Source organism: Fundulus heteroclitus, unplaced genomic scaffold, assembly GCF_011125445.2.
Source record: "Fundulus heteroclitus isolate FHET01 unplaced genomic scaffold, MU-UCD_Fhet_4.1 scaffold_295, whole genome shotgun sequence".
In the NCBI taxonomy this organism is placed as follows: Eukaryota; Metazoa; Chordata; class Actinopteri; order Cyprinodontiformes; family Fundulidae; genus Fundulus; species Fundulus heteroclitus.
This window is the reverse complement of record NW_023396705.1, coordinates 121,483-133,526: the sequence shown is the minus strand read 5'-3', so window position 1 is coordinate 133,526 and position 12,044 is coordinate 121,483. Positions and strand designations below refer to the sequence as shown.

General features: G+C 43.6%; 1 protein-coding gene across 1 annotated transcript; it reads left to right on the top strand.

Moving 5' to 3' along the window:
- The first annotated feature begins 1,952 nt into the window (after window positions 1-1,952).
- Window positions 1,953-10,517, top strand: LOC105919962 (ceramide-1-phosphate transfer protein). The gene is made up of 6 exons (XM_036130198.1): window positions 1,953-2,130; window positions 5,069-5,133; window positions 7,469-7,653; window positions 8,011-8,176; window positions 8,259-8,455; window positions 9,847-10,517. The coding sequence occupies exons 1-6, from the start codon at window positions 2,040-2,042 to the stop codon at window positions 10,073-10,075; spliced, it is 933 nt and encodes a 310-aa protein (XP_035986091.1). The 5' UTR covers window positions 1,953-2,039; the 3' UTR covers window positions 10,076-10,517.
- The last annotated feature ends 1,527 nt before the right edge of the window (window positions 10,518-12,044 follow it).

Here is a 12,044-nt window from a genome sequence, read left to right as displayed (position 1 = left end):
GGAAGGATTCGTACCACAAATGCACCATTTCTTAGAGGGGTAACTTCATGCAAGTCCCAAAACGAAAATATTCCTGTGAGATTCACTCATTCCTAATCTCACTTAGACAACAAATTGCTTGTGATGTAAACTGTTATCTTTGAGGCTTTAAACATTGAAAATCAATTAGCAGACGTTCTGATATGGTCTGGAAGAATCCTCGATTCTGATTGGCTGCAGGGTGTCTGTTAAAAAGTGTTATAAGACACCTATAAAAAAGTTGCGGTCAAATAGCCTGATTGCTCTAAATTATTGCGCTGGCTCAAACATTAGCTGGTAACAGCGAGACAGTTTGCACTGGTTACCTTGGCAACGCATCATAACGAGAATTATTAAGTAGTTCTCTCTGCCGCTTCTTGTGAAGCAGTCGTCCTCCGCCTCTGCGTCCTCCATTAATTTCTGACCATGGATGCCTCGTCGGACATTATCCCTTACTTATTCTCTGCATCACTTTGCCAGCTTTACTGCTCGGGCCTTTGACCAGCCTTGATTTGTTGCAACAAATCCCTTTTGAACTAAGATCCTGGGTTCCTGGTGTATTACTCCATGGAGTTTCCATGTTCTCCATGTACATGCATAGGTTCTCTCTGGGTATTCAGGCATCCTCCAACCTGCGACGGGTGTACCGCCCCTTTCACCCAATGACTTCTAATGTTGAGCAATATACCATAAATATTAGAGATATTTTCAGTATTTAGTTCCATCCTGTTTTCCTGTTGGTTGGGTCGGTCTAAAGGTGCATTGACATCAAACGCGAATGCGTCAGGCCGAGCGACAGATTTACATGATACCCCTATGCACAGGTGCCACACAGGAGTGACGTGTCACTAAGCGAGGCCACAGAGGCAATTCTAGCACAGTTTTCCCAATTAAAGCGATGCCAGAGCGTCATGAAACCTGCAAGGGATGCAAAGACAACCAGGAACTGAATGTAGCTGTGACGTGGGGCGTAGACGAAGCAGTTTTCATTCAACATGGAAGACAAACTGACAGTGGCGGTCTGCGGTCGGCCTGAGTTGTACGACTCAACCAGTTCTTACGGAGACGAGTTCAGTCAAAAGAATCAGTATGGAGAGACCAGGAGTCTGCAGTGAAGGAACAGGCTGGAGTGGCAGCGGGCAAAAGTGGCGATGTTGTGGCGCCAATGTGAACGCACCTATGGTCTATTTATGGCCAGCAGTCATTTTACCACATGACCTACTGCCAATAGCTGCTGTGTTCACACCAGTTTATATGTTGAAACAGAAACAAGAGGAAATTCAGTTTTATTTTTACTTCTGTTTCAATCATAAGAGGAAGTCAGCAACATTTTCATAGCATCCCTGTTGGCAAAATAAGCATCCTGCTCTCCGCTCGCTTGTTTTGTTAAGTTTGCCTTGGCCTCAGACTCCCACCACTTCTTACGCAATTTAAAGACTTCCCAGCTGCTCAGCCTGCCTGGTATTAAGAATAAACTTATAAAAGACCTTTGAAGTGTTGCAGAGCAAGTAAACGGGGGAGGGGGTGATTTGCAATTCACAGAGGCTTGATCTGGACAAAAAAATTAATAGTTTTATTTCCTGATTAAAATTAAATAAAGATATTTAGTACATTTCTATACTAATATTCATCCATTCATACATCAGGAACTACCTTTGGTGACTAAAGGACACTGAGGGACGTTTTTATTAACATTAAGCTGAACTTTATGGTCAGTTTTATAAAAGCTGAATGATACCAGGACCTGCAGTCTTCTCTGAAACCTCCTGATCTAAACACTCCTCGTTTGGTTTGTCTGGTCTGAACGTCAGAAATAAAAAAAATCTTCCACATTCCACAGTGGAAGACTTTGTGTTTGCGTGAGATAAAGTAAGCGGAGGGAACAAAGGTCAAGTGCAAAGGTCACCCAGAGGTGTGTTTGTGTGAGTTTTGTACCTGCAGAAGGCAGGAAGCATGTGGTGCGGCGCCGGCTAAAACTCCAGAGGCAGGACGCTGAGGACGAGGGTTGCTGAGTAGATGTGATGGTTTTCCTCAGACGGACGCTGCTGCTTCGCTACCTGCTGCTGTCGACCACACTGGCTCTTCTCCTCTTCATCAGCTCCTTTTGGCTCCGTAAGTTTCCTCTGCTACTCGGGCCGGTCTGCCATGTTGGCTCCACCTACGTGTAGTTTTACTGATAACGATGACGCAGCAGAGGAAGGGAAACCCAGGGTTACTGCAATCTTTTTAATATTTACTCTGGTACTCTGCTGCAGATTACGCTTATGATTTAGTCAAAGTTTTTATTGATCAGATGTGACTTTAATGCTCTATTGAGCCAATGCTGTATAGTGTTAAGCACAAATACACCCTCAGTCGTTTAAAATGTGAAGAATTAGACAAAAAATAATAGGAAAAAACAATATAATCCTGATAAATTTAGTACAACCTTTTAAAGATCCTGTTTTTCATAATAAAAGCGAACTTAAACGTGAACCCTAACATTGAACGGACCTTTTAATAAAAGTAAAACCAGGTACCAAGGTTATTTTACATCAATAAAATCTTATGTTGTTCTGATGTTAGCAAGCTAAAGAAACGGGTCCAGAAGGGAAACCATGGTGTTTGGTTTGAAGAGTTATACTGTAGAGGCCCTCGAGTTTCAGGTTCAGCTCTGGGGTCTGGCTCCAGGAGGAAGAGCTAAGAGCACCTCACATAGGAGGCGATGAGGAGCCACGCTGATCAGGCGCACAACCCACCCGATCCAGAGAAACGGAGATGGCCAACAGGTTCAGTATCAAGACCTGGAATAAAATCCTGCAGCATTCCAAAGAGCTGCATGACAAAATGACTGAACGCTTATAACGCTTCATAACATAGACTTATTGCTATTTTTATATCAGATTTTCTTATTCTTTAACTGATTACTTGAAAAATAAAATCAGCTGAACCAACAAAAAATGTCCTCAGGAACACGTGGGGCAATTCTGCTGCTGATGGTCAGTCTGAATACTTGCTCTCACACAGGTGTGATTAACTACAAATCTTTATAGAAAAAAACTTTGCATCAACTGACAAGATGGATAGGCTACACTCTGACTTTAAAGTTATCTTAATTGTCCTAATCAGGAACAATTAGCTTTAATATTGATGAGTACACCTCAGTGGATGAGTAGCAGAGGCTCCTTTTTGTCTTGGTAGGGTGAGAGAGGAGGGTGGTGTTATGGTGCATGTTTGTGCTGTGCCAAAAGTGAGGCGATAGAACCTGATATAGTTTATAAATTTATAGTTTAACTGGGATGCCCCTAATGGACCAGTGGAAGTAACTGTAATAGAGATCGCTGAACTGCAGGCATGTGTAAAGCAGCCTCGCTGGATAAATAAGTCAAACGTAGGCAGAATAGTATTTTTTCTTTCAAAATAAACTATTTGCAGCATAAAATATCCCACAAACTGCATTTGTCTGTTGGACGTGAGCCAAACAGGACAGGAACATAGACGGACAGGAAATTGTAGACCTTAGTTTTTCTGCGCAGCTCCTTTCTCCTCACCACCAACCAGAGGAAAATCCTCATTGGAGCAAAGACCCAATCCTTCTATCTACCTCCCTCCTCACCGTACCATCACACCAGAGACCCAGATACCTGAACCACTCAATGTCAACTTTATTATAAAACCCTTTATAACAAACAAGTTGCACCAAAGTGCAGCACTTTGAGCAGCTGTCATACGGATCAGTAGATTATGCCCCAGCTTTAGGGCTGTTATTTTAAACACTTAAAGACCAGAAGTAAAAGTTCAAATCAGTTCTCTTACAAACAGGAAGCCAGTGGAGGGAAGGCAGAGCTGGAGTTACATGTCTCCATCTTGTTGTTCAGGCTAGCAGCAGCATCTTGTTGAAGCTGCTAGCGGTAAAAGGATGACTGACCTCAACCCACATAAAGGGAACTGCAATAATCTAGGAGAGTTGATATAGAAACTTGAATCAACCTTTCCCTAGAAACAAGATAAGGCTTTACTTTAGCAAGAAGCTGTAGCTTAAAAAGAGCTTGTCTTGACAACTTAACTAATTTGCTTTGTGAATTTAAAGGATCTGTGGAAGACAATGTTGAGATTGTTGACAGAAGAGCTATTTTGGAACATCAGGAGTGCATTGAAAATAATTTTTTGATTTTCTAAAAAAAATTAGACCCTTGGGGTAACATATGTAAGGAAAATAAGACGGGTCCTAGGATGGATCCCTGAGGAACTCCACAAGTAAAAGGAGCTGTGGGTGAATCCTCCCCCTGAGACAGAGTACAACCACCAACCTGGATGAAGTGACCCACTGCTGTCGGATTCAGAACATTAACAAAAGAGCCCAGACTCATCCTGACAACCTAATTTCTGACCACAAGCCTGCCAAGTGGATCCAGAAGGTTATGGCTTCAAGATGCCAACAGAACCACCTCATCATCAAGAATCAAAGATGAGAACCTTGGGTTGCCAAACCAGACTCCATCTGATTTTAGAGACACCTTATGACAGCTTCAACAGGTGTCTTTTGAAATGAGAATTAAGTCTTAAAGGAGCTAACCTTTGCAAATAAAGGTGCTGAATGAATGAGTTCCTTTTGCCCACAAAACAAAATCTTTGAGGGATCCGATACCCATCAGCTCTTTAAAACAAATTACTCCTTGGCGGCTGAGCTTCGCAGATCAGAACATCAGCTCTGACCTCAGTAAAAATGTGATACAAATACACAACTCAGCCTGGAAACGTTTAGCCTCAGGTGATGAAGAGGAGTTTCAAATTATTTTCTAAGCCTCAGATTTAGAAAGAGCTGAGAGGCTTGAAGTCTCTGTATGCTCTTTCTGAATTTAAAGTTACAATTACAGAACAAATCTTAACTTTTTTTCTGCTTTATCACCACAAATTATCCTTGAGGAATCTAAACATGTTCAGTTGCACAAACTTGGTTTGTTAAATTGTTAATTTTATAAATGTCCAGCCAGGTTCACATATAACTGCTTAATGACGTTTATTTTGTTTTAGGTAACCAGTCATTAGATTTCCTCTTGTTTGTTCTCAGCTCAGGGTGAACAAAGAGACTGCGGCTCAGTGTGGCAGCCATGTTGGACTCACTACAGCCACACGGTATGACTAACAAACACACACACAGAGATATAAATGAATGCGCTCCCAAGTAGTAACAGATACAGAACTGTGACCAAAGGCTTTCCTGCTTAAAAGAGTTTCACAGGTTTCTGTTTGTGCTGCACTTAAAATGTTTCAGATCATCCAATCTCATTGTTGTAAACAAATAACCCTCATAAATACAAAAAGCAGTCCCAAATGAGGATTCTACTTGTAACAGGAAAAACTGCTGTCCGAACAAGCAAAAGCCCATGTGTAAAAGTAATGAAACCCACCAGGGGTTAAAAGATCTGAAAGAACATACAGAATCTCAAGAAAGTCCCTGACATCCATTAGTCTGGAAATGCTTATAAAGACCGTTTATTGCTTTGGGATTCCAGAGAACCACAGAGAGGACCATAATGGAACCATGTGTCATGTTTTTTAAGTGTTTGGCCCACATACAGACACAGACGGCAGCAGGAACAGTTAAACATGTTTATTAAAGGCTCAACAAAGGGGGAAGCACACGCTGTGTGCAACAGGAGAGGTCTGAATGTCAGAGCTGGAACAACTGCGGGAATAAAGAGGATATGTTACAGAGGATCGAACCAGGGGGAAATGTTCCAGAAGCGGCGCTGCTTACCGTTTGGATGGGGAGACCTGTCCGGGGGGGATGAGTGAAAAAGGAACTCTGTAACCGTAACTCTCTGATGGAAGGTTGTGGCTGAGTGACAGGAGGGCTGGCAGATGTAATGCAGGCGGGGGCCCGAACAGCACCAATGCGACGGCAGGCAGGAGGAGCAGCTGGAAGAACCGGAGTGTGACTGAAGAACCGGGTAAATCCAGGGAAGGGGTCTCACAACCGGCTTGGTACCACCAAGGGAGTATGAGGGGAAGTGCCAGAGCAAAATCTGAGCGGCAGGGATTCGGATGACTGGTCCTCAGAGCACGGAGCCAACACAGGTGAGTAAATCCAAAACATGACAAAACTGGAGAAGACAGGAGACAGGATTAGTCCAAAAACTGGGTTTCCAAAACTCACAGGTACGAAGCTCGGGAGGCAGATCAGGGGCCTAGGCATACCACGACGGGGTAACACTCTGGCGTCTTCCAGCTGTCTGTGCACTCCTTTTAAGCCAGAGATGATGGTTCCATAATGAGCCGCAAGTGCGGGCCACGCCCACCTGTTCAACTGCAGCCACCTGTGAAGTAGAGTAGAGAGCACGAAAGCAGAGAACCCTGACACCATGGAGAACCGCCAGTGGCCGACCTACCAAAATTACACTAAGAGCTCACAAACTACTCATCTAGGGGTTCAAGAAGAACCCAGAACATCTAAAGCTCTGCAGGCCTCACTGTCTCAGTTAAGGTCTGATGTCATGATTATAAAAAAGGAAAAAGTGTCCTCCATTGCAGAGCTCCCGAGCCAGAACTCATGCTGATCCTATAGAACATAAAGGCTCATCTCACATTTACCAAGAAAAAGCTTGATGCCCCTCACCACCTTGGGGAAGATGTGCTGATGACTGTTGAGACTAAAGTGGAAACTTTTGGACATGGTCCATCTCCAGCATGTCCACCGTCTGGTGTAAAACTGACAGGAAGTTTCAGAAAAACAACATCATAACAACGTTCAAACACAGCAGTGGTAGCGTGATCGCCTGAGACTGCTTTGCTTCTTAGGAACTGGAGTAAATTGTTAGAACTGATGGAACCATGGATTCTGATTACTAGCAGAACATCATAATGTTCAACAATCAGTTCCTGACCTCCAGCTCAAGTTCCCCTGAGTTACTCCATCAGGACAATGATCCACGGCACACCAGAAAATGCCACTTTGTATGCCCCTACTTCCATGGTCTCATCAAAGTCTTGACTTCAATCTGATTGCGCTGCTGTGGCAAGACTTTAACTAGGCCGTTCATGCTCATAAACACTCCAGTAAAAACTGTTCTCCAGGGAAACTGGACCAAATTTCCTCCACAGTGACGTAAAATACTCCTAAGATGATGGAACAACCAGTTCTAAAGTTTAGGGAGCGGTTGCTATTTCACATAGTTCAGAGCAGGTTTTGATAGTTTTTCCTGTCAATAAATCATGATAGTAACAATTGATTTATTCTCTGATAATAAAAATTGATTGGTGATCTGAAAGATTTTAGTGAAAAAAGAGGACAAACTTTGTTTCACCAGTCTCTATTAAGGCCTACCAAAAAGATCACATTACATTACTTTTTTGTCCACTGTTGTAAATCATAAAGTACTACACAAGCAAAAATAGAACCAGAGTCCTGTAGCAATTTAAAGAACATAATAAACATTGCCTTTTGAATAACTGTTAATGTTTTTTTTAGCCACCACACCCACTCATCGTGGGTGGATGGGCGGAGTCAGAAGAAGACGCGCCCTTCATAAAAGAATGCCCTGGACAGTCGTTTCAGGCCGGGAAGCTGCTACATTACCTCAGGTCCAGCCTGGCTAAAGATGGCGAGGACATCCTGCTGGAGCCGTACCTCCTCAGCTGGGACCAGCTACTCAAGTAAATAAGCTCCCTTTGTTTAGAGGTCTGAAAAGTATCTCAATAAAGTTCTTGGTAACTCCAGGAAAATGTATCTGGCAAGTTCCAAGTTTCCGATGTATCCTGGGAGGCCTGCAGTGTATGGAGAAGATGTGCAGGTTGTTATTGAGACAAACAAAGCAAATCCTCCTTGTTTCCTTTTATATATGGATGATAAACGGCCACACAAATTTCTTTGTGATTACTTAAAACGGCACAGACAGAAATTGCGTAGCTTTGGCAGTGGCTAGCTAGCTTGTCACTGCAGTTCGTAGTTGTGAGCTTCGGTTAATAAGCGGTTTAGTCTAAACATTGAATAATTTACTTTTTCATCCTCAGTTTCATGGAGTCTCTAGGAACGATGGTCAGTTTTTTTTCTCAGAAAGTTAGAGAGAAGACAGAACTGATCCGAGAGCTGTCCCTGAAGCACAGTTCAGAGTTTAATGGGAAATCAGCCGGTTCCTCTGGACTACAAAATCCAGCAGCATTTGGGTTAAACACTGGGGTGAGAACTTATGTCCTTGTCTTTAACATGTCAAGACCAGATCAAACTACCTGACACGTTTTTTAACACATTTCCTTCAAAGGCGTATCGATCGGTCCGCTCCATGGTGGAGGTGGAGCTGAAAGAGGGCCGGGTCAACTTCTCGTACCGTACAGACTCCGGCTGCAGAACTCTCCTGCGGCTGCATCGGTCCCTGCTCTGGCTGAAGATGATGCTAGAGGGTTTGTCCGAAGGACCAGACTCTGGGGGACGATACAAAACTCCGGGAGAGCTCAGCAGGTAACACAGCTGTTCAGATCAAGTTTCAATAAAAACAGGGAACAATATTTTACACAGTTATAGTCGTTTCTTCACAATCTGAGTCCAGACGTTCAGCAATGAGGATTATTTGGTTATGACAGTACTGGAAGGGATGGAGAACAAAGTCTACAGTGAACATGGCTTTATTTAAACCAGAAGACCTCAGGGACAATGTCCTATGGACAGATGAGACCAAACCAGAGATGCTTGGCAACAATGCAGAGCACCATAAAGGGTTTGGCTTGTTCTGAGGCCACAAGAACTGAGCACCTTGAAGTCATAAACTCTCAGACTTAGACAACTTTATTTGTCATTCTGTATGCACAGGGTGCGCCCAGAACGAAATTTCGTTTGCATACAGCTTGGAAAATCACGGTAAATTGCAGTAAATTACAGTGTCCATTTTTCGCTTCAGCAGTTCAACGGTCTGATGGCATATGTGCAAATGTGCAATATGCGCATGTGGTACAGAGTCCATTTTGCATTTTGCGGCTTCAGCTGTTTAGAGTCCCTTTTGTGGCTTCAGCAGTTCCAGCAGTTCAACAGTCTGATGGCGACAGGGAAAAAGCTTTTGCAGAACCTGGTGGACCTGCAGCAGAAGTTGCGGAACTTTTTCCCAGAAGGCAGCAGGGAGAACAGTCCATGGTGGGGGTGTGAGGGGTCCCCAATGATGTTACGGGCTCAGGACATGCAGCGCTGTGATGAAAGGTCCTTGATGGAGGGAAGAGGAGCCCCGATGATCCCTTCTGCTGTCCTCACCACTCTCCTCACGTTCTTCCAGTCGGAGGCACTGCAGCCTCCACACCACACAGAGAGACAGCTGGTCAGAATGCTCTCTATGGTGCTTCTGTAGAAGGTCTTGAGGATGGGCGGGGGCAGGTGGGCTTTTCTCATCCTCCTCAGGAAGTACAGTCGTTTCTGTGCCCTCTTCACCAGTGACATGGTGTTCACAGACCAGGTGAGGTTGTCCCTGATGTGCACCCCCAGGAACTTGGTGCTGCTGACCACATCCACAGCTGAGCTGTTGATGAGCTCCCCTGTATACCAACGTAGTTCAGTGCAAAAGTAGCAGCAAACCTAAAACATCATGGCTGAAAAGGAAGGGAATCAAGATTGTGCAACAGTCCAGTCAAAGTCCAGACATTAACTTGCTTGAAATGCTTAAGAGGATTGAGAAGAAACAATCTGTTTACTTTGAGGGAACTTTGGAAAGAAGAATGAGACAGCCACCCATACTGAGATGAACGACTATGGAGTTTTCCTTTGTTATTAGTATTTGTTGAATAAGTAATAGGATGCTGTAATATGTCACGTTGAATGTGTTCACTGAGGTCGGAGTTATCTCACATTTACCCATCTTGATTGCCCAGAGACGCCTATCGGGTAGCGTTGGCCCCCCATCATCCCTGGGTGCTCCGTCAGGCTGCAGAGATCGTCTTCCCCCTTCTTCCTGACAGGGAGTACTTCCTGCAGCTGGTGTGTGTGCAGAAGCAGGAGGAGGCCACGCCCGTGCTGCGCATAATCATCCACGCCCTGTCGGTGGTGCACACACGGACTCAGCGAATCCTAGAGGAGTACAACATGTTGGAGCTGCCCTGAACAAACAGGAGAGTCCTTTGACAGTGGAGACCAAGCGAGGAAAAAGCAGAGGAAACTAACAGCATGTTGGATCCAAGAACTGGTTTTTATACTACAGAGTATGGCTGAGTTTTGTAGCTCCAAAAAGGGGCGGACATTGTGATAAAAAGTGTTTGTTTGGTGCTTCTTTAGCAAATTTTGTTACCAGAATAAAAGATACCGGCTCAAAAAGTCAGTGTGGCTAATGTCATAAAGACAAGAAAAATATCGTCACCAACCATTAAACAGCATTATTCTCATTCTGATAAAGTTTTGTATTTTTATTGGTACACATCAGCTGCTTCCGGAGTCCCACAGGCCAATAAAGCCTGATAGGACTCCTCCAACTCGACAGCTTCTCTCTCCACTGGTGTCCACCAGCGTGTTTGAGTGTTGCCGCCTCGACATGCACCAACAACCTTGCGGCCACAGCCACAACTAGCCGGCTCAACAATAGAGGTGCGGAACATGGTCCACTCAGACTCAATGTCCCCCGCCTCCCTCGGGACGTGTTCAGAGCTCTCCCCGAGGTAGGAGTTAAAGCTCCTTCTCACAGGGGGCTCTGCTAGACATACTAGTGTCTAAGTATCGCAGCAAGAAGCCCTACAGAATCTTTCACTCAGGGCAGACTTGTAGGGGAGGGGGGGCTTCAAAAAGTTTGCCTAGGGCCCCAAAATGGCTAAGTCCACCCCTGAGTAGGAGCCAACGGGAGTAAAGGCTTGTATTTTCTGCAGCTTACGGTTACAATAAACAGCAATAAATACAGAAAAAATATTTTTCCTGGGAAAAATATGATGTGGTCTTTGTTCTATGTAGTTTACTTAATTCTGAGCTTGTGTTTTAATTTTCATTCATGTTGTGAATAATTATTGCCTTTAAGCTGTGCTGTTGTGCTTCAAGAAATGGAAAATAAAGTTAGATTAAAATAGTAATACATGTACAAGATGGCGCTGTGCAGGCAGCAGCCAGTCACATCGGCTGTATCCTTTCTTTTCCTACTTTCTCCTCTTTATAGTATTCTTTGGATTGTTTTTATATTAGTGAATACCGGATCGGGTATTCTGAACGTATGTGCACTGAAGAAGCCAACTTTTGGGATTTTAGTGCTTAGTTTTCTGCTACTTTCAGCACTTTTTTATGCTGCAAGAGGAGATCCCTTTGTCCGTGACTCCGGACGTGCCTTTGTTCAACCCTACCACTAACCGGTAAAAATGGAAAAAAGGAGACGAGAGAGAGACGGAAGGAGAGAGAGAGAGAGAGAGAGAGAGAGAGAGAGAGATAGACAGAGAGAGAGCGTAGAAGAGAGAGAGAGAGAGAGAGACCGCCGGAAGCCCACCAAGAGAGAGAGAGAGGAAAAATAGAGAGAGAGGAGAGGTGAGGAGGAGGATAAACCTTTATTTATCAATATTAAACTCCTTCAACATAAATCCTTTATTTTTCCTCCCAAATAACATTATACCAAAACAAAAAAATAAAATAATAAAATAAAAATATATATGTCCAATTTCAAACCCTTAACATAAAAAACAAATTACAAGTACTTTTACCCTTTAATACAATACTTAAATGACTCTGACCAGATTCAGCCTAGACAGGCTCGTTGGTTATCTGAGTGCAAACACACCAGCTACCTCTGCTCTCTGGACAGAGTTACCTACATTACTATCCAAATTCTAAACAAAAACACTTAACAAAGTGTAACATCCTAACCCTTGACCTAATCCAACCTCCACAGTTCCTTTTAAACTTTATAAAAATAACCCTTCAAAAGTTAATCCCTAATATAACAAAGGTCACTTTGACTGATAAGTAGTTTCTAAAGTTAAAACATTTTAAAATCAAAATAAAACCTCCTCAAAGTTATTTCTCCCCGGAACAGAGGTATTGAATAAATAACCTAACCCGTTTCCAAAGGAGGTACAGAGACGCTAGTATCATGTGCTTTATGGAG

Excerpts from the sequence above, each read along its gene's own strand:
- LOC105919962 (XM_036130198.1), top strand. The coding sequence starts at position 2,040 with ATGGTTTTCCTCAGACGGACGCTGCTGCTTCGCTACCTGCTGCTGTCG. Across the intron at positions 2,131-5,068 it reads CATCAGCTCCTTTTGGCTCC|CTCAGGGTGAACAAAGAGAC; the intron begins GTAAGTTTCCTC and ends GTTTGTTCTCAG. Across the intron at positions 5,134-7,468 it reads GGACTCACTACAGCCACACG|CCACCACACCCACTCATCGT; the intron begins GTATGACTAACA and ends TGTTTTTTTTAG.